Source organism: Lagenorhynchus albirostris, chromosome 11 (assembly GCF_949774975.1).
Source record: "Lagenorhynchus albirostris chromosome 11, mLagAlb1.1, whole genome shotgun sequence".
NCBI lineage: Eukaryota > Metazoa > Chordata > Mammalia > Artiodactyla > Delphinidae > Lagenorhynchus > Lagenorhynchus albirostris.
The window spans coordinates 6495485-6521751 of record NC_083105.1 but is presented as its reverse complement, the minus strand read 5'-3'; the positions used below and the strand labels follow the sequence as shown (position 1 = coordinate 6521751).

At 52.7% G+C, this 26267-nt stretch overlaps 1 protein-coding gene across 7 annotated transcripts in view; it reads right to left on the bottom strand.

The window, feature by feature from the left end:
* Positions 1-5591: 5591 nt before the first annotated feature.
* TTLL1 (TTL family tubulin polyglutamylase complex subunit L1) overlaps positions 5592-26267 on the bottom strand; it is a 37709-nt gene continuing 17033 nt past the window's right edge. For 6 of the 7 annotated variants that reach the window (XR_009543304.1, XR_009543302.1, XR_009543305.1 and 3 more), the window contains 9 exons: positions 24966-25174; positions 23103-23283; positions 21831-21965; positions 20950-21088; positions 15505-15648; positions 12172-12258; positions 10236-10399; positions 6763-7058; positions 5592-5853 (listed from right to left, as the gene is read on the bottom strand). Coding sequence is in view for 1 of the 7 variants with exons in the window: in XM_060164917.1 (XP_060020900.1) it covers positions 5724-5853; positions 10236-10399; positions 12172-12258; positions 15505-15648; positions 20950-21058; positions 21831-21965; positions 23103-23283; positions 24966-25174 (1159 nt within the window). In the remaining 6 variants the exon portion in view is untranslated. The remainder of the gene's footprint in view (positions 5854-6762; positions 7059-10235; positions 10400-12171; positions 12259-15504; positions 15649-20949; positions 21089-21830; positions 21966-23102; positions 23284-24965; positions 25175-26267) is intronic. The other variant, XM_060164917.1, reaches the window with a different exon arrangement.

Below are 26267 nucleotides of genomic sequence, written 5' to 3'. Positions count from 1 at the left end.
CCTGGTCTGATGCCGATGGTCTGTGCGATTATTTACATTCCACAGGAGAACACCAAGCTGCGGGGACCAGGCCTGCTCTTGGCTGTCGGGACTGCTTTCTCTTCCTCGGGGACGATGTCAGCGGACAAAGCTCAGCACTCGTGGGACTTCCCTGGTGGCGCAGTGGTTGAGAGTCCGCCTGCCAATGCAGGGGACGCGGGTTCGTGTCCCGGTCCGGGAAGATCCCACGTGCCGTGGAGCGGCTGGGCCCGTGAGCCATGGCCGCTGAGCCTGCGCATCCGGAGCCTGTGCTCCGCAACGGGAGAGGCCACAGCAGTGAGAGGCCCGCGAGCTGCAAAAAAAAAAAAAAAAAAGGAGCTTGGAGAATGGCCCTGAATCAGACACCAGCAGAGGCACGAAAGCCCCAGGGGCATGTGGGCTTGCATTGTACCAGCAGAGACACCACACCGCAGCCATTGCTGTCCTTCAGGCAAGAGGGTCACCCACAACCTACATCAGCATAGCAATCACATTTGCTGAAAAACCCAGAAAACTTGGGCTTTCTCTGAAGCATCTGACTCAGGTGAGAGAGGAACTAGAGAACAGGGGACAAGCACAGCCAGGCCCGGGAACTCAGGAGGGGAGGTCGCGGAGGCTTGGGCTCTGGGGAGAGAGAAGGCACGGGTGTGATGCTTCTTCTCCGAGAACAGACGTGGCCAGCCCAGCGCTGCCGAGCCTGCAGGGCCTTCGTAGGGAGTCTGAGCAGGACTGAGAGCTGGGAGCGGTGGAGCAAACCTGAGAACCAGGTGGTCACCTGTCACCAGTCGGCCCTTCGGTCGAGGGCCAATTCCTTGGGGCTGTCTCCGCTGTTCACCCACTGTGTTCGTGTCCTAGAGCTGCTGGAAAAAATGACCACAAACTGGCTGGATTAAACAACAGAAACTTATTCTCTTACAATTCTGGAGGCCGGAGTCTAACATCAAGGTGTCAGGGGTGGTTCCTTCCAAGGGAGGATCTGTTCACGCCTCTCTTCGATGTGGCAGCCGGCAACGCCTGGCTTGCTTGGCTCAGGGCGGCGTCTGCCTGTCTTCACACGGCCTTGTCCTCTGTGCCTGTGTCCTCTCTTCTTCTGAAAGGGACACCAGTCATGAGATTTAGGGCCCACCCCAAATCCAAGACGGTTTCACCTTGAGACCCTTAACTAATTATATCTGCAAAGACCTATTTCCAAACAAGGTCACATTCCGAGGTTCTGGGTGGACACGAGTTTTGGAGGGACACTGTTCAACCCAGTATACCCACAAAGAAGTCTGGGGTCATTGGTGTCCCACAAGGTTGAGGTTCTGAAGGTGATGCCCCTGCAGAAGTAGACCCAGGGGCCGAGTTCAAAGCCCTGGCTGGCACTGGAGGCTACTCAGTGGGTGTCAAGTGCTCCAAGGAAGTTGCTGCTGCCACCCACAGGGCCCATCCTGGCCAAGCTTCCAACCTCCCGGTGTGGAGGGCCACTGGGAACAAGGCCAGCAAGGCCCCACTGGCCCCTCTGCCACGGCTCTGCAGCTTGCCTGGTCCCCCTGCCCAAGCTGCTGCTAACGGCCACAGCCACCTGGGCAATCTGCCAGGCCACCTTCCGTGTCCTGTCCAAGCTACAGTGTCCTCACCGCTAACTCCTGGAAGACTTTGCTCAGAATTTGCTCTCTTAGACCCACTCGAGATCCCGGGATGAGAACCCAGACTCCAGATATGGGGCTACCACGCAGCATTATCATATAAGAAAAATCAAGGGACTTAAACTTGAAAAAGAAAGGGAAAAAAAAGGACAATCAAGGGGCAGGGAGGCCCATGGCTCCCTGCAGGGGACCCTGCGGACCCTCAGGCTCCCTTCTGCTAAGGGAGCACGGCAGCCACGGAAGAAATGAGCACGAGATGGAACGCTCGGAACCCTCTAGGCACACAAGTACGAGGATGCTATCTTCACCTTAAAAGCATATGAGGAAATCCCCTGGAGGTCCAGTGGTTAGGACCCTGCTCTTTCACTGCCGAGGGCTTGGGTTCGATCCCTGGTTGGGGAACCAAGATCCCGCGAGCCACGTGGCGTGGGGCGTTGGAGAGGAGCGTATGAGACACAGTACGGTTCAGGCTGAGACAAATCAGAAGAGACATAAAAATACCTCGTCTGCTTGAATGAGAAACAGGACACAAAATCTGATGGTGCTCCTGTTGCCTCACAGGTGTCCTGAACTGTCCCAGGGCACCCCACTTGGGCACAGCTCCTGTTAATGTTAGTGACCTTGTGGTCACTGGGCAGTGCCAGGAGTCAGGCGAGAGGCCGGCTGGCCGGGGTCCCTGCAGCGGACACTCACCTGCTTCCCTGGGCCACAGGAGGCTGATGGCCTGACGCTGGGGAGACCAGAGAAGCTCCTCCGGGGCTGGCTGGAGAGACAGCAGAGCTGGAAAGTGGACCTAGAGGGATGGTGGAAACTGCCAGTCTCCTGGGGTTAGAAAATCAGGTGAGTTTGGGGCTGGTGGACACCATGTATGGAGGGCCTCCAGGTCCCCCCAAGCACAGGAGGCTCTGTGGATGGCGCTGAAGAACCACTGTGTGCTGGGAGAAATGGCCACAGGTCAGAAAAATCCTCTGGGCCAGAGGGTGGAACGCAGTTGCATGGGGTGGGGCTGCGGGCCAAGACCCAGTGATCCAGGTGGGAGGCCCACTGAGGAGCCTGTCACCAGGTTTGGGGACTGCCGGGCTGTGAGAGGGGGAACATGTAGGAAGAGTCCTTCATCCTGGGCTTGAGCATCTGCCAAAGAATACTGAGGGAGCAGCCCATTCAGGAGGCAGGCAAATGATGAGTTCACTGTGTGAAAACTCAAAAAAAAAGAATCGCTGAAAATGACCAGATGCTACAACCCTCAGACTTCAGGAACCACCCGCTCCTACCCCATCAAACGGAAAAAAGTAATGGGAGCTAATAAGAAAACAAAAATTGTCATCCTGGACGATTCCAAATGGGGACACCACTGCCAAGACCTGAGCCGAGTGACCCGACAGTCTGTTCACAGCCCAACAACTTCCCAAGGCCTCTTCACACATCGCATACTTCCTACCCCTGCATGTTCTAGAAATGTCCAGAGGAAACATCTGCCCCAGAACATGACATCACTAATGTCACAGTCCATATTTGGCATAAATCTATTTAGCAGACACTCGCTCTCACCTAGTAACCTGGTCACTGGCAAACTATCTTCTTTCCTCCGTGATTGAACTGCCCTCTGAGCTCAGCCTGCGGTCACATTCCCAGCCAGGGACTTCACCCTTTCCCAGACACATCTGAGAGGCAAAAATAAAGCAACATAACGGAGAACCTGGGTTGTGAGAAGTGGTGGGTGGAAAAGCCGTGTGCAGAAGCTGAGGGTGGAGGCCAGCCACGTGGATTCTGTCCCCTCCTGGGGAAGAAAACCCCGTCAGAGCTGGAACTAGAGCAAGGTGGGGCAGGCAGTGACACTTGTTGTTTCTAAGGCAAATATAGGTCATCCCCTTCTTACACACTGGGAAGCAGAGGTCCAAAGAGCCACTGTCAGCCTTGGGACAAACTAATAAATAGCAGAGCCAGGCCTCAAGCCCAGGTCTGATTCAGAGGCTCGAAGCCACACCTGCCATCCACAGCGGGCCTAAATATTAAGGAACACACGAAACGCCTCGATCCACGAGCTAGAGCTGTTTCAGGCTTAGCGTGAACACAGCAGACAGATCCCTCCAAGTTGCAATTTCTTTGGATTCTGGCTAAATGCCATTTGTATTACATTTCGTTCACTTTGTACTGTACCAGATCCATTTAAAAGGGCCTTTTCCCCTACATGGCCGTGAAGCATCATTAAATATACGTGAGCACGTGTATACACACGCGACATGTAAGCGCGACAGGTGTTCGCACGTGGGTACAGGAAAGACCTCTATCTCCTATGTCCTTGGCGTAATTATGTTAACAACAAAATCCTATTCCTAACGTTGTAACCAAAAAGAGGTGGGGAGTTGAGAAGGAAACTCAGGACAGTGAATGAAGCATCCGTGAAAAATGTCACCTGTGACAGTAGAAGGCTCTTACTAAGAGGAGCACCCCCATGGGTTACTCGGCCGCATCAGTCGCTCTACAGAGGGACACGGGCTGCCTCCCCGTATTTTTCTGTAGGTCAGTGGTGACCAGGGTGGCTTGTGGGTAAACACGTCACATCAAGAGCTTATCCCGCCGCCCACGGCTGCGAACAGCGCTTACCTCTGCGTCTGTGGCAAACCCAGATGCTGATGTCATATGAGCCACATGCTGGGAATTGCCTGGGCTCATCGGACAGACAGACTCACCTACAAAACCCAGGTGAGTTGTCTGAGAGCATCAAGACAAAGGACTTTGTAACGATAAATGCTGAGGAATATTTCTAGTCGCCTGTTTTCCTCCAAATCGCAGTCAAGCTAAAAGGAATGAAAGCAGCTGTCAGATTAAATGTTTTGCTTTCTCACGGCGGCATGATTTTGTAAGATATTCAGGTTTGGGGTTTGTTTTCAATTTAGTGCCAAATTTTAAAAACGTGAATACCTTATAATAAACTAAATCACACGCTGAAGCTGTTACTCTCTGTGGAAAGAGCTCGTTTCATACATTTGTGAATCAGTTCTTACAGCCCTTATGAAATAGACTGTGATATTGTGATTCACAAGAAATATATATTTGGTCTCCATCCCCTTTCCTGGCACACAGGTCCTAAAACCCTTGTAATTTCCTTTCTAAGAGTTACAGGGACATCTTTGTTATATTTAGTTTTGTTCCCAGTTCCTGAAATTGCTACAGAGCATAAAGGTGAAATGGGTATCTTTTGCTGTTCCTAACAAGTCCCTTTCAAGCAAGCCAGAGTTTGTGCTACTGACTGGGGGCTGGGGCTCCTGGGTGGCCTCGGATGTGAGCTGGCTGCCTGGGGAACCAACCACGTGATTGGAGGGGTGGGACTTTCAGCCCCACACCTCAGCCTCCAGGAAGGGAGAGGGGCCGGAGGTTGAATCAGTCGCCAATGGCCAATGATTTAATCAATCATGTCTGTGTAACGAGGCCTCCATAAATATCCCCGGACTATGGAATCTGAAGGGCGTCCAGGGTGGTGTCCCCAGAGAGGACATGGAAGCTCTGTGCCCCTTCAGCCACACCTCGCCCTGTGCATCTCTCCCATCTGGCTTTTCCCGAGTTGCACCCTTTATGTAAACCAGTAACCTAGTAAGCAAACTGTCTTCCTGAATTCCGAGAGCCCCGCTAGCAAATTAATTGAACCCAAGGATAGGGTTGTGGGAACCTCCAACTTACAGCCAGTTGGTCAGAAGCACAGTTAACAACGTGGGCTTGCGGTCGGCGTCTGAAGTTGAGACGGTGGGGGCAGTCTTGTGAGACTGAGGCCTTACCTGTGGGATCTGACTCCAACTCCAGGCAGACAGCGTCAGAACTGAGTTACACGGCAGGACACCCAGCGCCGCGGCAGAACTGCTTGGTGTGGGAAAATCTCCATACATCTGTTGTCAGAGTGTCGTGTGAGCGTAAAGGAGAAACAGGGACTTTTCCCCAATAATGGGCTCCTTAACCTTCCAAAGAAATGCCTTTATTTATTTACAGGGTTTAGGAAAGGAAAAAAGCTCTAGAAAAAGGAAGTTTCCAAAATAGGTCTTCAGCAAGGGTGGGTGCAGGCTGGAGTTTTGCTCTCGCTGGTGGTCACTTCCAGGTTGTAAGGACGGTCCTCCCGGAGTCCCTTGATCGGCCCCCTCTGGGCCCCAGCGACTGGCCCGGCCGACTCCTCAGCTCTCGGTCAGCCCCGTCGCCCTGTGCCAGCTCCTCGTCGTACCTAGAAACACAGAAGCATCTCCAGGGCTCAGCGGCAGTGTCGCCATGGCTGCGGTGCGGCAAAGGCCTGTCACCCGGAGAAGCAGCCTGGTCCCGTCCCACACGCCCCCAGCCCACCAACCACTGCCCCAGGCCATGGAACACAAGTACAACTGCCTCAAACTGTTACTGTGGGCGGTCCCCACCCCTGCAGCTGACATTTTATACAGGCCACCAGACTGAACTTGGCAATGACCCCAAGGAAAAGGAATGAGACCTCAGGGTAGCAAGGGAGAGAAGTGAGGTCTGGAAATACTTTACACGCAGCATCTCACTCAGCATCTGTGGGGCGAGGATGACTAACCCCGTTTCAGACAGGGCACAGGGTGTGGGTGGCCTGTCCAGGAGGAGGCCAGGACAGGGAGAGGCCCTGCAGCTGGCTCACAGGCAAGGCCAGTGCCGCCTCCACCAGCTGTGACCCCCCCCTCCCCCCCACCAATGTTCCTGCATCAGGCTGGCGCGGCGCTAAAGCACGGCCTGGACAGAGAGTACAGCCTGGACTCCTTTGCATCAGAAAGAACTGGCCTAGAACCTCAGCGTCCCTGACCGTTTTGGCATCTGGGTGATCCTTTCTTGCCGGGGTGGGGCCCCTCTTTTGGGGGTCCCATGAGGGTGGTGAAACCCGCAGGACCTGTTGTGGGCCCTGGCACCAGGCAGGCTCCAGCAAACAGGGTCTCCTACCCACCCCCGCCATAGCTTCACATCACCCTCCTGACTCAGACCAGGAGGCATTATGATTCTCACTTCCTGTTTGAGGAATGTGGGGCTCAGAGGGGTTGACTCAGTGTGCCAAAGTCACACAGCTGGTACGCGGCAGAGGTAGGATTAAATAAAACCCAGGAGTCCGGATTCCTAATTCGGAACTTTTTACCCTGTAGCTCAGAGCGTGAAGTTCCTGCCACTGTTGAAGTGTGCGCGTAGGTATCACTGCTGACCACACCCTGACCGAGGAGCCTCTGTGACACGTGTGAAGACGTTCACATCAAACGTAGACGGTGCTAAGATGCTCAGTTATGTTGCGTTAGCTACATCTTGCTGACTTCTGGGAGAGCGTGTGCTTCCGTTATAAGCTCATTCCCAGAGCCAGAATCCGTGGGTTGAGTGTGGGTTAGAGGCTCTGAGGTTGAAGAACACATTTCTGCATTGGGCTTCTGGTGGCAAACGGGGCTGAAAGGGGAGGGGAGGGAAGAGGAAGGCCAGTCGCCGAGTGTTGTCTACGTGGTAGGTACAACGGGGTTTCCCTCTGCTGGACGTAGATGTCAGACCACAACACATGGGCCCCCCTCTCCTCCCCGTCTCCCTACAGAGAGACGAAGCTGGACAGAGGACTCCCCAGGGATACTGGCGGTTCTGCCTGTGGGGGGCTCTCCCGGAAGCCACCCTGCCCCCCCCTCCCCCAGGGACTCCCGTTCATATGTCATCACTCTATTGCCTGTGCGCGTCTGCAGTACTGACCAAAGGGCTGGAGTGACCCCTCCCCCACCCCGTCTGCTTCACGGTCGTCCCCAGCATCTCACTCGTGGGTTGGTGTGCAATAAGAATCTGCTGAATAAACAGAGGGGAGACCCACAGGTGGGCTCCCAGTTTCACTGGGTATTTGTGCAGCTTAACAACAAAATGAACTGAAATGAGCGTTTGGCAAGCAGCTGGCAACCGGGACTCCCAGGGATGGTGTGCCCACGGACAGAGCGGGTGTGGAGCAGAGTCAGAGACCGATGGCTCTTCTCAGGCCCCTCCTGTGCTGCTGGGCTGCTCTCCTGGCCTTCTGACAGGCAGAATCCACTCACTGTCAGGGTTCAGAGCATTTCTTTTTCGAAAGGCTGTAAAAGTAGAACGGGGCCCCGGAGGGAGCAGATGCAAGGTGCCAGGCCCTGTGGCCCCAAGGCCAGGACGGCGAGCTGGGGCAGCGGCAACAGCGCCTGTTTCTGGGTGCCACACCAGGGGCGCCGGCAGCCTGGCCGGGATGCTCTGAAGGGCACTTGGGAGCACGCGGTGGAATGCAGACAGGCTGGCACAGCAGGAGGACAGGGCGGTGCCTGCGACATCAGGGCCCACCCCACGCAGCCCCAGGGCTGTAAGCCCACCCGGGACTCTGACAGGTCGTCTGAAGCACCGGGAGCAGGTCCCGAACGGAAGGATTCAGAACTGTCGGCCCCGCGCTGGGGCCTTCCTTATCAACTTATCTGGGGAGAGGGTGCCTGAACGGATTGAGGGGGGCCCACCTTTTTGTCTCTCCAAGTAAAAGCGCTGAGGCTTCGGACCACGGCGTTTTCAACTGGAAACGGAGCGTCTGCCCACTCCCTCAAGGAGGCAACGGGTTGATGGGGGCAGAGGGTCCCACAGGGCCCTCACAGCCCGCCTCCCCGCCACCCTCAGCTGGACCAAGGCGGACCCACCAGACCCTGGCCAGACTCCTTCCCCACACAGTCCCCCATCTGTCTCAGGACTGGGCCCACGAGGCCCTCCATCACAGTCTGACATCCGTCACCCGCGTGTCACCCTGCACCGCCCACAATGCTAAGCCCCGAGGCTCTGGACGGGCCCCATCCTGGCCCCACCAGCAAACTCTCCCTCCCTCTGCACACTGAGAGCTCTGTCCATCGTCAGCAATGGACACAGCACCCCCCATCCTCCACCTTAACCTGGAAGGTCCCCTTCACCTTCCTGCTCGGCAACCTGGCTTCCCCTGCAGCCCCTGGAGTGGGCCTGTTTTCCCTCCCACTCTGGAGGAGACCCTCCCACCGCAAAACTCCTTCCCAGGTCGGCAGAATTCACCACGCTCACCCGGCCTTGTTGGTCACCTCTAATCCTCCGTGTCACTGCCCCTAATACCTTAAGATTCAGGCTCTCGGCTCACTGTTGCTGGTGACCGCAGTGACCAAACAGATGGGACCCCGACTCCCTGACCTACTGCCCTCTCCGATGACCTTGTCCTCCACCCCAGCTCAGCCCCGTTCCCAGGGCACCCGACCTTGCCATGTTTGGTGACCGCAGCCCCTGCAAAACCTCGGCCTCCAGCCTCACTCTGACCTCTGCCCCTTCTCTTCCCAGTTCACTGTCCTACAGCCCTGACCCCATGATCCCTACCCACCCTCGCACTGTCCTCATCTGCTCACACCCTCATGCTTCCTTGCCCTTCTCCCGCACCTGGCGAGCACCCCACCCCGGGCACTTCCACCCTCTGCCTACTCTCTACCTCACCTGCGCAGCAGAAGCACTGGAGGACACAACCGACTGGCCAACTGGTCGCCCTTTCGGTTCCCGACCACCCTCCCCAGGCTGCACACTTATGTCCACATGGCAGCAGCGCTACCAGCCAAGAGCCTGGGATCTGTGCGCTTTGTAAAGTTCACTCACCACTTCTCCATTTTTTAAAAATGTTAAGTTAAACGCACATGTTTACTTTTATAGGATCATGTAATGTGATCCTAACATATTCAGGCCTACGGGTTGGGTGCTGTTCCCCTCTCTTCCTGGCTCCCCTTCCCCGGCCCACACCCCTGCAGCAGTGGTGTCCATGCTGACACCCTAATGCATGTCCCTCCACGCCTCCTGGCCCGTCCACTCTCAGAGCAGCCACCACACGTGGAAATGCCCATCACACCGAGGGAGGAGGCACCGGGACCACTGCCCGTTTCACATGGATCACATCAGGCACCCTTTCCTGCACCTTGCTTTCCTCCCGGGCCCCCGGCACAGCCCCAGGTCAGTCCTCTTAACGTCCACTCACTCTTCTATGGTGAGAACGAATTGGACTTGCTCGACCACTGCCCTCCTGATGGGTTCTCACTTTCCCCCGCTTTATGTCACTACCAACGTGCCACGTAACCCCTCTGAGCCTTTGTTTCCACACGTGTAAGATGGAGCCATTGACAACCTCACCTCACAAAGTTGCTGGAGAAATGAAATGTGACAACACGTGTGTCAAGCCCTCAAATGCTACACTTCTTTTCCTCTCACCACCATAAGACAGATCGCATTATCCTCATTTAAGAAGATGTACACATGGAGACTCAAAGAGCTCGATTAGTTCCTCAGTGTCACACAGCTCTCGGGGTGGGCCAGGGCGTGGCCAGCCTCTGCTCCACGGCCGGTGACCAGCTCCCGCTGCCCCAGCAGCAAACGTGGCAAATGCTTCATTAATGTTTCTCAGGCACAAGACCAGACCGAGGCCTGGTTCAGCATGAAAACGCTTGTCTGCTACAAGATCTATCCCATAACACCAAAAAACAAAATACTCTACCCGATAAGGTGAGTCCACATATACCTAGAAGATCCCAGGTGGGCCCTGGTACCCCCCAATCTGACACACACGAGGCCAGCTGCACAGACACACAAACTTACAGAATTTCATAATTGCCAAGGACTTCCTTTGGGGGTGACTTGTTCCATTTACAGTCTGGAATTTCGCCGTTAGGGACGGCGATGTTGAGGGTGTCATTAATCAGGTTATACTTAAGGATTCGGTCGTTGGCTGTGCTGGAGGTGAGGGATGGGGATGCGTTCACCTACGAGAGGAAAGAGAACACATCCTTTGGCTGGACCACTTACTCGCCTGGAGCGAGGGTCGCGCGACGCAGGTAAGGTTGTGATTCACACTGTTCATACCTAACACCTTCAGGGAGCCTTTCGTGATCTATTTCATTAGCTGTTAGGTGAAATACAAACGGTATTTAAGGACAGGATTAGGAACAGAAGCTACAGATCCGTCACCACGCAAACAAAAGTCGTAGGTCAACGTCCATCACAAACGTAATTTCAGCGTCTACCTGTGTGATAAGCTCTGTCCTCAGCACCAAAAGCTGCCCAGAGCTTTGCTGGAATCAGTGACCCAATGACCCTGACCAGGCAGCATCGTGGGTCGAGTAAAAGGAAAAGGACCCCTTCTGCTGAGAGAGTAAGTACTAGCTCACCAACAAAGCAACATTCTGACCAGGCCTCTGGGGAGGTCAGCCAAGTCACAAAATCCACGTGTTAAAACGTGGCCATTTACTCCGCCGAGAGTCCCACGGGCCCTCAGTCAGTACCTATTTACCCTTATTTTAGGCACAGTTGTAATGACTTTGGTGGGCTGTTTTCTCAGGCCGTGAGAGAGAAGAGACAGCAAATGGGCAAGTTGTTCAGGCTTCCCCGCCCAGTAGTCAGACTGTGTCTTTGTGCCGCCAGCAGGGTGGACCTCGGTTGCCCCTGAAATTACCACTGTGGTTGATCGTATAATACTGTAATTCTTATTACGAATATGCTACAGTTAAGACCTGTTATTATTTTAGAAGTAATGTTCGCAATTAAGATCCTAGTTCATCAAGGAAAGCTTGAGTTCCATTCAAGTGATTTACTCTGTTTAAGATGGAGGGGAAAAAAGCATAAATATGTTATATCTAAGGACTGACCTACCTGTCTATCTATACGCACATTTATCTACACACACACACACACACACACACAGCTCGCCCTCCCGTAACCTGTTCTCCTGGCAGCTCCCTGCAGGGTCCCCACTGACTTCCCTACAGGGGACCACTCACTTGCTCTTGTGACTCAGCTTCGCCTGCAAACAGGACTGAGCTAAAGGGCCTGAGCCGTCCCGTCCACATGGGTGTGGTGAGAGGACACGGCACTCAGGGGCACTAGCGGGGAGATGAGTCACCAGAGTGGAAGCCTGCACCCTTTCTGCCCGTCCAGCCCTGCGCCCCTCAGAGGCCTGAGCCCCTCTTCCTGGCAGCAGAGCAAAGCAGGACCACCCGGCAAGGTGGGCTCCGTGTCAGGGCCTCAGACGGGTGTGCCGGCGCCCGCTGCCGCTGTCATCAGGAAAAGGGTGTATGAACCTTGCCCTTTCTAGAACAGCCATCACTACATCCTGTCTACGCCTTGAAACGGGCATATGAGTCCACTTCCAAACTACGCCTTCCTCCCAAGAGGATAGCGTTCCTTATTTCCAGACAGAACGCTACGGCCTCCCAAGGGCTTCCGGGTCTGTGAGCTCCTTTCCTGAATGGGAACAGTGTCCGACAGGGCCAGGCCCCAGGACCTGGGCTCACCCGGAAGCACCCATTCGGAAGGGGGAGGATGGCTCGGGCTCTGTGGGCTGGGCTCGCCGGAGGTGACAGCCCGGGAGTGTGTATTCCCCAACCATCAGCAAACCGTCAGACCTGGACATCCGCCCCCCCGTCCTACCGCGCCCACCGTGGCCTGGGAAACATCTGGCTGGGGCCGCGGAGCCTGAGGCAGAGGCACCGGGAGGGTGTGGGGCGACCAGGCACGCGGGCATGCAGCGCGTGGGTACCTCGATCAGCCAGGGCTTCAGCTTGTCGTCGATGATGATGTCATAGCCGTAGCACTCAAAGCAGTGTTTGTCGTTGTTCATCACCGGCTGCAGGGAGAGAACCGGCGGGTTACAGAGCCAGAACTGGGGGGCCCAGCTGAGACCCACATCATGGAGATGCGGGATGTTAAAGCGGCAGGACCCTACTCACGGTGGTGATGCCAGTGGCTCACTCCTGTGACCAGCGGCTCCCCATCTCCACCCTCTCCCCTCCCCCCTTCCTCTCCGTGTTCCTCCCGCAAGGTCAGGGATGGAAAGGGGGTTCGTGAAGCAATCATCGTCTCCACGTCTCATTCATCAGAGGCCTGATGACCAGCAATGAAAGTCTCCGCCGGCACAAGACTTTCCTCAGAGTGGACAGAAGTCCAGCTCCAAGCCCAGGCACCCAAAGTTCAGGCCTGTGCGTCTTACACACACACACACACACACACACACACACACACACACACACACCCAGAGCCCACCAGGCTGTCAGTCCCTTCACAGACCCCTCGAGATGCAGCGTACGAACCTCTGTTCTCTGTGACAAAAGTCAAATCCATTTACTTAAAATTTTTCGATTGGGCTTCCCTAGTGGCGCAGTGGTTGGGGGTCCGCCGGCCGGTGCAGGGGGCGCGGGTTGGTGCCCCGGTCCGGGGGGATCCCACGTGCCACAGGGCGGCTGGGCCCGTGGGCCATGGCTGCTGGGCCTGCGAGTCCGGAGCCTGTGCTCTGCAGCGGGAGAGGCCACGGCAGTGAGAGGTCCACGTGCCGCAAAAAAAAAAAAAAAAAAAAAAATTTTGGATTTTCTTAGTTTTTTTTTCTTTAATTTATTTATTTATTTTGGGGTCTTCATTGTAGTGCACGGGCTTCTCACTGCGGTGGCTTCTCTTGTTGCGGAGCGTGGGCTCTAGGCGCACAGGCTTCAGTAGTTGCAGCACGTGGGCTCAGTAGTTGTGGCGCACGGGCTTAGTTGCTCCATGGCATGTGGGATCTTCCCGGACCAGGGCTCGAACCCATGTCCCCTGCATTGGCAGGCGGATCCTTAACCACTGTGCCACCAGGGAAGTCCCTTCTTCTCAGTTTTTAATTCCATTTCAAAAATTGTTCTCCAAGTGCATAAAAAAGCCACCAGTGGCTTGTTTACAACACACATTTCCAGGCTGCCCAAGCTGCCTGGATTAAACCCTCCAGGAGAGGCCCAGCCAGCAGCAGTGCTACGTGCTCCCCGGGGACTCTCATGCACCCCACAGCGAGGGGAGCACACAGACGCGACTGTGAGGATGGTGAGGCCTATTCATGCGTTAGTGGATGCCTGGACTCTCCCTAAAACACTGGATTTAGAACAGGAAACGTCTGAGGGGGAGAGAGCCCAGTGCAGCCCCACTCACTGGAGGAAAACCAGGCTGGGGGGCTGTTTCATCACGTGGAAATTTAGCGGAATTGTTGCATTTCCACTGAAAGCCTGGTGTCCTAACCCGGCCAGCGCACACACCACTGTCCCCAAAAGCCTCTGCAGCACAGAGGGAACAGAGGACAGTCACTCACCCTCTGTCATCCCACACCCTGCACCAGGCCCTCCTCACGAGTTACCGCAGCCTCCTGTTTCCCTGCCTGCCTCTCCCCTAGATTCCCCGAAGGCAACAACCTGGTAAAAACAAGGTGACCAAATATTTGCTAAATTAATAAAAACTGAAAAAATAAATCCCTGCTCCCCAAAGCCTCAGAGCCTTAGAAATCCAACAGCTTCTCAGCTCAGGAGGCTGAGGCCAGGAGAAGACGCTCAGAGGCGCCTGGCGGATCCAGCCTCGAGACAGGCTATGGAGCCGGGGCCAGGACACAGGCCTGTGTGAGAACTCTTTCTCAGAGTTCTGCCCATCAGGCCAGGACGGGAGCGGAGGCACTGGTTTCATCAGGCACTAAGGCCCCCACATCGCCTGTGTTACAGCCGCTGCCATTTACCTTCCCAGCCCGTAAGTTAGCCTCCGCGGAGCGCGTTCACACAACCAGCCTGAGACATCAGGGTCGTGATCCCAATTTCACAGAGGACACCCCCGAGGCCCACGGAGGGCAGGCGCTTGTGCCACGTCGCCAGGAGGCACATGGTGGCTTCGGCTTGAAACCTGAGCCCAGGCCTCCCCACACATCCGCACCGTGACCCCTGAGACACCTCTCTCCACAGCTAACTAGACTAACTAGACCCTGGGCTTTTCCCCGCCGAGTCCTCCCTGTGGGCCCGAGATGCAGACTGAAGGCACAGGCAGGGCTCATCAGCGCTTGGTGACACAGGAAGAGCTCGATTCAAGGCACAGCAAAGCCAAGGTGTCCACTGAAGGGTCACCTATCCTGTCCATAATTTTCTTTACACAGTTGTTTCAACAAAGCTTTTCACGTACAGGAGAATTAGTATAAGTTGGCAGTTTCAAAGATAAAAATGCGAGAGCAAATTCCCCAGCGGTCCAGTGGTTAGGAACTGCCGTGGCCCAGGTTCAATCCCTGGTCGGGGAAGTAAGATCCCGCCAAGCCGCACAGCACGGCCAAAGGGGGAAAAGAAAAAGTGGGGAGAGAAGGCCTTAATCTTCCACTGAGAAGCTTTCACATAAATCTTTTCACACACGTCCACCTCGCTGCCAAACCCACATCACACTTTCTCCAGAACAGCAATCTCCCCGCGTTTCGGACTCCAGCAAGCGCAGCTCTTTTCACAGCCCCTCAACGCCGGTGTGTGGGCACTACTGCAGTCTGCCCACCGCTACCTGCACCAGAAATAGCGGCCTGCATGCTGGTGCTCCAGGGTTTATCCTTTGCTTTCCCTTTGAAAATAGATGCACACCTGCTTTAGAACGGTGAAACGAAACACAAAACCTTCAAACCAGACAACAGATATGAGACTTGAGTAAAAAACAAGGGAGGCTCTCTCCAGCCCTAAATGTCTACGAAATAGCAAAGCAGGAAGCCTAAAAATCGGGAGGCTGCTGAAAAGTCCATCTCCAAAGCATCAGCTTATGACAAAACACTCATCCTCGACTCAGTGGGCACAGAAGAGCCGACGATGACGTCACGAGGTCCCTGCCCTTCTGTAGAGGTTCCAGGGCCATGGCTGCAGCAACGCCAGCCAGGAGCCAGCCCCTCTCCCTTCCCGAGACCACCCTGGCCTCTGGCAGACGTGTAGGAGGTGAGACCAGAAGAACAGCTATTTTTAACAAAAGAGCCACCTGTGCCCCCAAATCCCAAACTCTTGCTAGGCTTGCGTGGTCTTCGCTCTCTCTGCTCCCAGGGCGCCCCGCCCCGCCCCCCAACACTCCTGGGACTCACCGCCACAGCCTTCAGGGACTGCACAATGATCCAATGGATCTCGTCGAACAGCCTGCTGGTCACCTCCTTGCCTCGGGTGCTCTCCAGGTAGAGTCGCAGGTTGTGCACCGTCCACTTGCCCCCGTGGATGTGGTTGTAATCCTCCTGGCCACAGAAAACGGGGTGGGGCCCCAGGCAATGCTCCCAGAGGAGCCCAGCGCTTGCTCTCACCCTTGAGCATTTCCTGGTGCCCCTTGGTGTGCGGGGGAGGGGGGCGGGCGAGCACCCGGGAACAAAGCGGATGGGCCCTGCCCCTTGGGGACCTGGGCCTCCTACACATGCAATGTTTTAAAATACAGCTGTCCCTCGGTATCCACAGGGGAGTGGTTCCAGGACCCCCCTCGGATGCCAAAATCCTTGGACGCCTAAGTCCCTTATATAAAATGACATTGTATTTGCCTGTAACCTACACACATCCTCCCCATCTCCTGTGTACTTTAAATCATCTCTAGATTCCTTATAATAGCTAATGTGATGTAAATGCTATGTAAATTGTAAACACAACATAAATGCTACAAAAATAGTTGCCACTGAGCAGCAAATTCAAGTTTTGCTGTTTTGGAAATTTCTGGAATTTTTCTTTTTTCTGAATTCTCTTTGTTTGGTTGCTTCCCGCAGCTGGCAGGATCTTAGTTCCCCAACCAGGGTTGGAACCCACGCCCCCTTCGGAGGAAGCGCAGAGTCTTAACCACTGGACGGCCAGGGAAGTCCCTTTTCGAATATTTTCAACCCACGGCTGCTTGAACCCACAGATGTGGAGCCCTGGGATACGGAGGGCCAACTACAATCAACTCTGCAGTATCCTCATAATCAATGCTGTATCCCTTACGGTGCGTGCTGTGGAGGGAGTGCCACCCAGACACCCCTTCAAGATCAAGGCGCTCCTCCTTGCAGCAGAGACCCTTTCAGGGAGCTGCCCTTGGTTAAGAGGACCTGCCTAGTCCAACCCCTCCTCGGGCAGCCCACAGCCAGTGAGGGGTTGGTGCCTGGGTATTGGCCCCTGTCTCCGTCTGGGACAACTCTTCAGGGGCACCCAGCTGCAGAGCGCGCTGAGGTTGGCTGGGGCCCCTGCTGCAGCTGTGTCCCCACTTGACCCCCCTCTGCCCGATCCGGCTCCCCCCAATCCTGGCGTTGCCCCTGACATCGTGCCCCAGTAAACCTCCTGCATGCTCATGTCTGCCTCTGTTTCCTGGAGAAGCCAACCTGGGACACACCGTGCCCCGGGCACGATGGTTTAAGAGACCCACACGTGAACCTCCCTCACAGCGTCCCAGCTGTCTGAGAGACTCGGGCTCAGAGAGGCCCCGTTACTTGCCCAAGCTCTCATCCTGGCTGTGACAGAGCTGGGACCTTAGCCAAGGGTTTCCAATGCCAGTTCAGTGCTCTTTCTACTTCTCTGACTCTGAACATTAATTCTCCACACACTGCCCCTTTGGAGGCAAAAAGCTAGAAAATACTGAATTGTATTAGAAAGTTATGAGATGGAGATTTCATTTTCTAAGTAGAAAGTTGGTAACTGTGAACTAAAACAAAATCAGCCTAACAAGGAACAAACTCAAAGCAGACTCTGTTTACACATAAAAGCCAAGAATTATCCATATCTTTAAAAGCATCTTTTCAAGGTCAGAGACAAATTCCTTTTACATGTCAGTTCTTACTAAAATGCCTCAAAAGATGAGGTGCCCAAGCTTGTTCACCTCAAACAGGCTCTCAAATATATTATTTGGTGTTTGTATCCCTAAAAAAAAAAGGACTGTAGCCCTAAAATAAATTATAGGAAAAACTAGGCTAACTGTCCAGCAATACCTTTTCTTTTCCTATATACAGATTCTTTTTACTATCAAGAAAAATTTGTTTACTTAAAAAAAAAGTTCCAGAGGCATAAAGTGTACACTTTATGCAAAACACTGTCTTACACGTGCATAAATATAAAAAGTATAGATACAGGGCTTCCCTGGTGGCGCAGTGGTTGAGAGTCCGCCTGCCGATGCAGGGGACACAGGTTCGTGCCCCGGTCCGGGAAGACCCCACATGCCGCGAAGCGGCTGGGCCCGTGAGCCATGGCCGCTGAGCCTGCGCATCCGAAGCCTGTGCTCCGCAACGGGAGAGGCCACAGCAGTGAGAGGCCCGCGTACCCAAAAAAAAAAAAAAGTATAGATACAAAGTAATGATACAAAAAGCGCCTGCTTTTTGGCCGTAGGAAAGTTATTTTATCAGAGTTATCTCAGAACATTTTTCTCCTATCAACGTGCAAACACTGCACATTTCAGGACCCACCCTGCACCCTGGGAAACCCGCCAGCAGTCGTGGTTAAGCCAGCCTCCTGGCAGGCCCCAAACCCCACTCCCGCACTCTCAAGGCAGCACTGAGGTCTCCTGACCTTTCCTGACACTCAGTCCTTTGCAATCTGCCCCTCTGGCTGGACTCTGAGCTTCCTGAGGGCAGGGATGTGTCTCATCATCCTGCCCAAGCGTGCAGGGTGGTGCTCTGCCCCCAGGGGCCCTCAGTGGACAAGCAGATCCACTGGTCCACAGCATTTCTGTGTTCAATATAACATCTGTTCTCTACGCAATGCTAAATTAGAGCCATGTGAAGCTTTCATTCAAGGGTGAAACAGACGTTTCTCGGAGGAACCTGTTTCTTACATTAAAAAGCGAAGCATTTAGAAATAGGAAGAACGTGGAGAGCACTGCTGCTTCCGGCGCACGCAGAGATGCCAGGCTGAAGACAGCCTCAGCTCTCTCCTTCTGTCTTTTATGCTAACACATATATATGGAATTTAAGAAAAAAAAAATGTCATGAAAAACCTAGGGGTGAAACAGGAATAAAGACACAGACTTACTAGAGAATGGACTTGAGGCTATGGGGAGGGGGAAGGGTAAGCTGTGACAAAGCGAGAGAGAGGCATGGACATATATACACTACCAAACGTAAGGTAGATAGCTAGTGGGAAGCAGCCACATAGCACAGGGAGATCAGCTCGGTGCTTTGTGACCGCCTGGAGGGGTGGGATAGGGAGGGTGGGAGGGAGGGAGACGCAAGCGGGAAGAGATATGGGAATATATGTATATATATAACTGATTCATTTTGTTGTGAAGCTGAAACTAACATACCATTGTAAAGCAATTATACTCCAATAAAGATGTTAAAAAAAAATACTATATATAATACCATTCAAATGCTAAGCAAAGGAAACCCGGTATAGTTATATTGTTTTCAGGGAAACTAGACCATAAGGTAGTAAGTATTGTTAGAGATAAATAGGGTTACTTCATAATAATAAAGAAAGATATAACAATTTTGTATTTTTATATACCTAATAAGAAAGCCTCAACATATATAGGTGAAAAACTGACAAAAGAAAATAGGTCAATTCGTGCGATGAATTGGGAGATTGGGATTGACATATATACACTAATATGTATAAAATGGATAACTAATAACCTGCTGTATAAAAAAATAAATATAATAAAATTCAAAAAAAAATAAATAAAATGGTTTCTTCTCCTTAGTGATGGAAATAGTGACCTCGTGTTTGATGTCCTGAGAAGGCTCATCAGATGGGACCCTCCCAACTTCAGTCTGGCCCCCCCAGGGTGAGGCGGCTTAACAGGCCAGCACATCATGCCCTGTCCTCAGGGCACCAAGGGGACTGGAGGTCGGTCACTGTCATTTCCCACCCCTGCCCAGACTTCACAAAATGTGCTACTTGGTTATGAAGGGTGTGGCGTCCCCAAATGGCTGACAAGTTCTGTGCTGTGTCACCTGAGAGACCGTTTCCCCAAATTCTTACGAGTAAGGCCTTGGCTGAGTCACCCCTTCCCCTCTAGCTGTGAGCGCCGTAACGGCAACGCTCTCTCACTTTGCTCGCAGGAAAACCCGAGGGGCAGGTGGACTGGGGTCAGCCCCACAGGGAAGCCAGTTGCCACGACCAGGACGGTAAAAACCAGGGCTCCTGTTTGAGAGGGAGGCTGGGTGACTTGCCCAAGTCACCCAGAGGTTAAGTGATGGGCACGGGATTGGGCCAAGCTGGTCTGACCAAACCTTTCAGTAGTTTACTCAGAAAAGCTTGTTTTCTATCAATATTTACCCTCTTTCTATTCAAATGATAAAAAGACTAGGGTATTCAGGCTTCCATTCAAGCAAGACCCAAATAGAAGAGTCTTTCCTATAGAAATGAGACCTTCAGGCCTTGCTCGCCAGGACTGGATTATAGCCCCAAAGCCTGCACAGAACCTACCACGTCCTGTGTCCCGGCCTCCGCTGGCCTCTACAGGGCCCTCTCACTCTACCCGCCTCGCTTGGGGGCTCCAGTTGCCCCAACTCCTTTCAGCTCCTGCGATGCTCCTTCCTGCCACGGGGCCTTGGCACGTGCTGTGCCCTCTGCTAGAATGCTCTTTCCACTCCTCCACCCAGAGAACCCCCACTCAGACATCAGCTCCTGCGATGCTCCTTCCTGCCACGGGGCCTTGGCACGTGCTGTGCCCTCTGCTAGAATGCTCTTTCCACTCCTCCACCCAGAGAACCCCCACTCAGACATCAGCTCCTGCGATGCTCCTTCCTGCCACGGGGCCTTGGCACGTGCTGTGCCCTCTGCTAGAATGCTCTTTCCACTCCTCCACCCAGAGAACCCCCACTCAGACATCAGCTCCTGCGATGCTCCTTCCTGCCACAGGGCCTTGGCACGTGCTGTGCCCTCTGCTAGAATGCTCTTTCCACTCCTCCACCCAGGGAACCCCTGCTCAGACTTCAGCTCTCTGCTCAAGGCCTCTTGTGCACGGCGGCCTCCGACCACCTGGACTACAGGCCCCTTCATTCCAAGCTCCTCCAGGCCTGCATCTCTACCTGCAGAACGCGCATCTCAGTTGCAGTGTGATTATTTGATGACTGCCTTCCCCCCACAGGCTCTAGGCTCCATGAGAGCAGGGGTGAAGGAAGTTTTTGCCCATAATTGTAGCCCTCATCATGGGACCAACCCAGACAGGTGCTCAGTACCTGGTCTTTAACTGAATGACCAAGCACAGGTTCTCTCATATAATCCTCCCACAAGCCCCACAAGGTAATAATATTATCTCCTTTTACAACTCGAGAGACCCAGGCTCCAAGAGTCAATGTGTCCCACTTGAATGTGGGACTCTCTCCAAATGCCCCACCCCCCGTGGGACAAGCACACTGGATATTTGGGGTTCCCCCTCCCAATCAGTGCCAGAGCATCTTAAATACAACTCATACCAACCCACCCTCTCCTGCAAGTAGAGAAATGAAGAAACCCACAAAATCCTCATCAGTGCCAGGGCATCTTAAATTCAACTCCTGTGCCCACCCAACCCCTCCTGCAAATAGAAAAACAAAGAAACCCATAAAATCAGTCCATTTCCTTAAGCTCAAGGGAAAAGAAACACTTACCCCGTGTTTCTGAATGGCAACGTTGGTGAGATGAACAAACATGTTGTCCAGCTCACTGGTACTCGGGGTGTATTTTACTGTGCAAAAGCGGCAAAATCCAAGTTTATACCTAAGTGGGAATCCAGATGAATTCAATACTCTGAGGACAAGCGTAAACAAAATATAACACTTTTTTTTCTCTTAAAAGAGCTGCTTTTTGTTTTAAACTTTTTAAACAGCTGCTTTGCTATTTTTTATGGTTCTTTTTACATAATAGCTTTATTAAGATATAATTTACGCGCCATATGACTCATCCACATGAAGTGTCCAACTCAACGGTGTTTGGTATATTCAGAGTCGTGCAACCATCACCACAATCAATGTTACATCTGCATCACCCCAGAAAGAAACTCTGCGACCGTCAGTAGTCACTTCCCAACCCTGGTGTTGGGCAAACACTAATCTACTTTCTGTTTCTACAGTTTTGCCTCTTCTGGGTGCGTCATATAAACGGAATTGAACAACATGTGGCCTTCTGTGTCTGGCTTCTTTCTCTGAGTATCTTTGTAAGGGTAAAAGAGTTGCTTTTTGTTTTAAAGATTCACATTCGTGTCAAAGTTACTGCCTTACTCAACATGGATCACATGCCAGGCACTACGCGTACAGGGAGTTCGACCAACCCTTGCAAGGTCTCCGAGGAGTAGGAAGTATCGTGTCAAAGCACGGTCTTTTTTTTTTTTTTTTTTTTTTTGCCACAGCACGCATTATGTGGGAATCTTAGCTCCCCAACCAGGAATCGAACCCGGGCCCCCCCGCAGTGGAAGCCAAGTCCTAACCACTGGACCACCAGGGAATTCCCAAAACTCAGTCTAAAGAAATGTAAACAAAACTCCGGCTCTTACATGTAGCAGCGCAGTGGGCGGTACGTAGACACCAGAACATACAAGCGCAGGTCAAACTTCCTGCCGCCGATTAGTAACGGGTTGTTAATGTACAGAGAGATCACGTAGGCTTCCTTGGTAGACTGAGTCATGAACCTGGGCATGTCAAAGTCGAGGTTAGATGCAAAGACCAGAGGTCTCATAGAGAACAGACTTCTGGTTGCCAAGGGGGAGCGGGTCAGGGAGGGATGGATTGGGAGTTTGGGGTTAACAGTTGCAAACTGTTATACATAGGATGGATAAACAACAAGGTCCTCCTGTACAACACAGGGAGATATATTCAAATATCCTGCGATAAACCATAATGGAAAAGAATACGAAAAAGAATCTATATATGTATAACTGAATCACTTTGCTGTACAGCAGAAATGAACACAGCATTGCAAATCAACTGTACTTCAATAAAATAAATTAAAAAAAAAAAGACCAGAAGTCTTTAGTCGGCTGGTGACAAGCTTGCTGCCTCTCATTAAGTGAGAGGCCAGTTCACGGGGAGAAAACGAGGGTGGGGGGTATCCACAGAGGAACCCCCGGGTGCTGGCATCACGCAGTCAAACTTAAATGCGGGACACAGGGAGGCATCCCTGCCACTCCTGGGAATTCAGGGGAGCCATCGGCCCACCCGGAAAGGATGGCACCAATGGTGGCCTCCAGGCACTTCCCGGCAGTTAAGGACCTCGAAGAGGCAGAGTGAGTCTTAGACTAAACCTCCTGGTGTCCTCCGTCCTGAGGGGCACCCAGCCCAGAGAGGAGACCTAACTGACGGTCACGTAGGTCTTCTCTACACTGACCGCACACACTGCCTGGTGCTCGGGTCCATCCCCACCTCGGCCCCGTGAGGCTGGTGCTATGTGTGTCCCCAGTTTACCCAGATGAAGAACCTAAGAGTCTATACAACAAAACTTACTCAGGTGGTGAGTGTCAGACAGGGGTTCAAGCCCAGGCACCCAGGCGTTAAGCACGTGCTTCGCCACCTCAGAAGCACCAGGACTGGACGGGTCTCCCCCCAGCTTTCAGGACAGAGAGCGGCCAGCGAGGCTCCCTGCTCCTGTGACCTTACGCCAGTTTACCCACCATCCCCAGGTGAGATTCTACGACTGGTGACGCTATAGTGGCCACAGAGCCTTGTCCTGCTGCCACGTGTATACCTGAACAAATGCTGCACACCTGGAAAAGCAAGCAAGGGCCCCCCCCACCCGTGGCAAAGCACACGCAACGGGCTCCCCCACTTACGAAGACGTTTTGCTGTCCCGGGACCACTTTTTGATTTGCGAGAGCTTGTTGATCAGAAAGATGCCCTTTCCCTGGGCTTTGCCACAAGGTTTCATGATCCAGGTGCTAGAGGGGCTTTTCCTGAACTCCTCCACGAACAGGTTGTAGTCGGCAGGCAGCATGTAGGTGACGGGGACGAAGTCTGAGGGTAACAGAGAGGGGACAACGGTGAGCCAGCCCGCCGGGGGCCACGGACAGAAAGATGCTGCCACTGCCTCTTCAGGGCCTGTTTCGCTACCTCACGCCCCCACCCAGCATCTCACAGGGCAAGGGCTTCTGCAGTTCAATCCCGGTACAACACAGGCGAACCTCGTTTTATTTTGCTACACAGATAATGCATTTTTTACAAACTGAAGGTTTGTGGCAACCCTGCGTGGAGCAAGTTAATCGGCACCATTTTTCCACAGCATTTGTTCACTTTGTGTTTCTGTGTCACGTTTTGGTAATTCTCGCAGTATTTCAAACTTTTTCATTATTATCATGTTTGCTATGGTGATCTGAAATCAGTGATCTCTGATGTTACTACTGCAAAAAAATTACAACTCACTGAAGGCTCGGATGATGGTTAACATTTCTAAGCAATAAAGTATTTTTAAATTAAGGTATGTCGGGACTTCCCTGGTGGCGCAGTGGTTAAGAAGCCGCCTGCCAATGCAGGGGACACAGGTTCAATCCCTGGTCTGGGAAGATCCCACATGCCGTGGAGCAACTAAGCTCGTGCGCCACAACTACTGAGCCTGCGCTCTAGAGCCCGCAAGCCGCAACTACTGAGCCCACGTGCCACAACTACTGAAGCCCGCGCGCCTAGAGCCCATGCTCCACAACAAGAGAAGCCACCACAATGAGAGGCCTGAGAACCGCAACAAAGAGTAGCCCCTGCTCGCCGCAACTAGAGAAAGCCCGCGTGCAGCAACAAAGACCCAATGTCACCAAAAATATAATTAATTAATTAATTAAGGTACGTACATTGACTTTTTTTAAAGACATAATGCTATTGTATACTTGACAGACTACAGTTTAGTGTAAGGATAACTTTTATATGCAGTGGGAAACCAAAAAATTTCATGTGGTTTGCTTTTATTGCGGTATTCGCTTTATTTTATTTTAAAACTTCATTCTTTTTGTTTACTTATTTATTTTGGGCCACACCATGCAGTTTGCAGGATCATAGTTCCCTGACAGGGATCGAACCTGGGCCCCTGGCAGTGGAAGCGTGGAGTCCTAACCACTGGACCACCAGCGAAGTCCCATTGTGGTAATTTGCTTTATTTTGGTGGTCTGGAACTGAACCCACTGTACCTCTGAGGTCTGCCTGTAATGAGTTTTCTCTTTTAGCTGTGTGCTAAGTACTTTACAAATCTGTATCATTTAATCCCCACAGTAAACTGTAAGATAGGTATTGTTATCATTCCCATTTATCAGATTAGGAAACGAGGCCCAGAGAGGTCACTTATGTACCTTTCCCCACGTGTGCTAAAGGGATTCTGAAATTACCCAACAGCCCAGCTTTTCTCACCAGACGGGGCAGGGACGCACTGTGCTCCCCAGGCATTGCTGGACACAGTAATGGTCCCTCCTGGCAGTCTGTAACTCAGGGAGTGTCCCCCACGCCCACCACCTCCTGTGCACATTCCCAAGGCACTCACACAAACTCAGATTCCAAGTGGAGCCCCCTCCCCCAATTCTGGAGATGCCTGGAATGAAAGAGGTGCCCACAAACACGTTCATCCCTCAAAGCCAACAGTCACCATCTCGCGGTCTTGTGCCACTGGAGAATACTCCACTATCTATTTAAAACGTGAGGCCGGTGGAAAGGACACAAACCCAGGTAGAGGTATTTCCCACTTTCGTCCTTCTCTGCCAAAGGACTCCCTTCCTTCTCCAGCTCTTTCCTGTATCTCTTGATGTTTTTCACCATCAGATCCTTCCGCGTCAGTTCATAGTGGTTCGGAAAATGGTTGACTATTTGATCATCTGAGAGCCGGTAGCCAGTCTCGACACTAAAAACATTGCGGATGGTTTGCACACTCATCCTGAAAGAGAAGCACAGAAGGGATGTGCAGGACAGAAGCTCAGAATGTGTCCATGTGGAGGCGGATGTCATTAAAGCCCGGGGACTCCTGACCAGGAAGCACGCTCCCTCAGAGCTTACCTGTCCCCAGCCCGGCACCGAGCCAGGTGCCTGGCCCACAGCAGCAGGCTGTGTGTCCGCTGACTGTACCTCAACTATCTGAGGCAGGGGCTGTTTTGACTCTGCCCTGATTGGTTGTACTCTCTGGCACAGAGTAGATGCTCAATAAATGTTTATCAGTTAATGATAACATTGATTTTGATACCCAACTAATGAAAGTCAGACTCTGAAGTCAGGAAACTCATTGACTCAATATCTGCACCCAAAGTCAGGAAGGACAGGGACCCCCTAAAACCAAAACCCCACGGACTTCCCTGGTGGTCCAGTGGTTAAGAGTCCGTGCTTCAACTGCAAGCGGTGCAGGTTCCATCCCTGGTCAGGAACTAAGATCCCGCATGTCACGTGGCAAACCCAAGAAATTAAAAAAAAAAAACAAAACAGGGGTTATTTAAGGACCCTGAGTTGGCACGTGATATTCTTGGAGAGACCCCTGACAGGCCAGCTAAACCGCGAAGCCCCCAGTGAAATGAGAGTTGAAAGAGAAATAGATTCCTTCTCATCCTCTAAGAAAGCCAGTCTCCCTGCCACACCTGTCTGACTTCCCTAGCCACCCCCAGAGAAGCAGGAAGGACGGAAGGGCTGGCATCCACAAGGGAGTCCTGGAGTCACAAGACAAGGCAAGGTCCTCTCTGTACTCCCTGCCCCCAACCCGCCCCCTCCCCATAGCACCAACCAGAGGGTTTCTTTTGATTCCATAATCATTAGAACAAAAGGATTAAAAGGATTAAAAAAAAAAAAAAGCACTGTTTATTATGGGAAAGCTCAAACACACGAAGAAGTATAGAGAAAAGTGTAACAGAAGCCCGTAATCCAGCTTCAACAGTCACCACGAGGCCAGCCTTGCTTTGCCTGTACCTCACAGCACTGGCTTATTTTGAGGCACTTCCCAGATACCATATCATTTCATCCAAATTATTCCTGTTAGAATCTCTAAC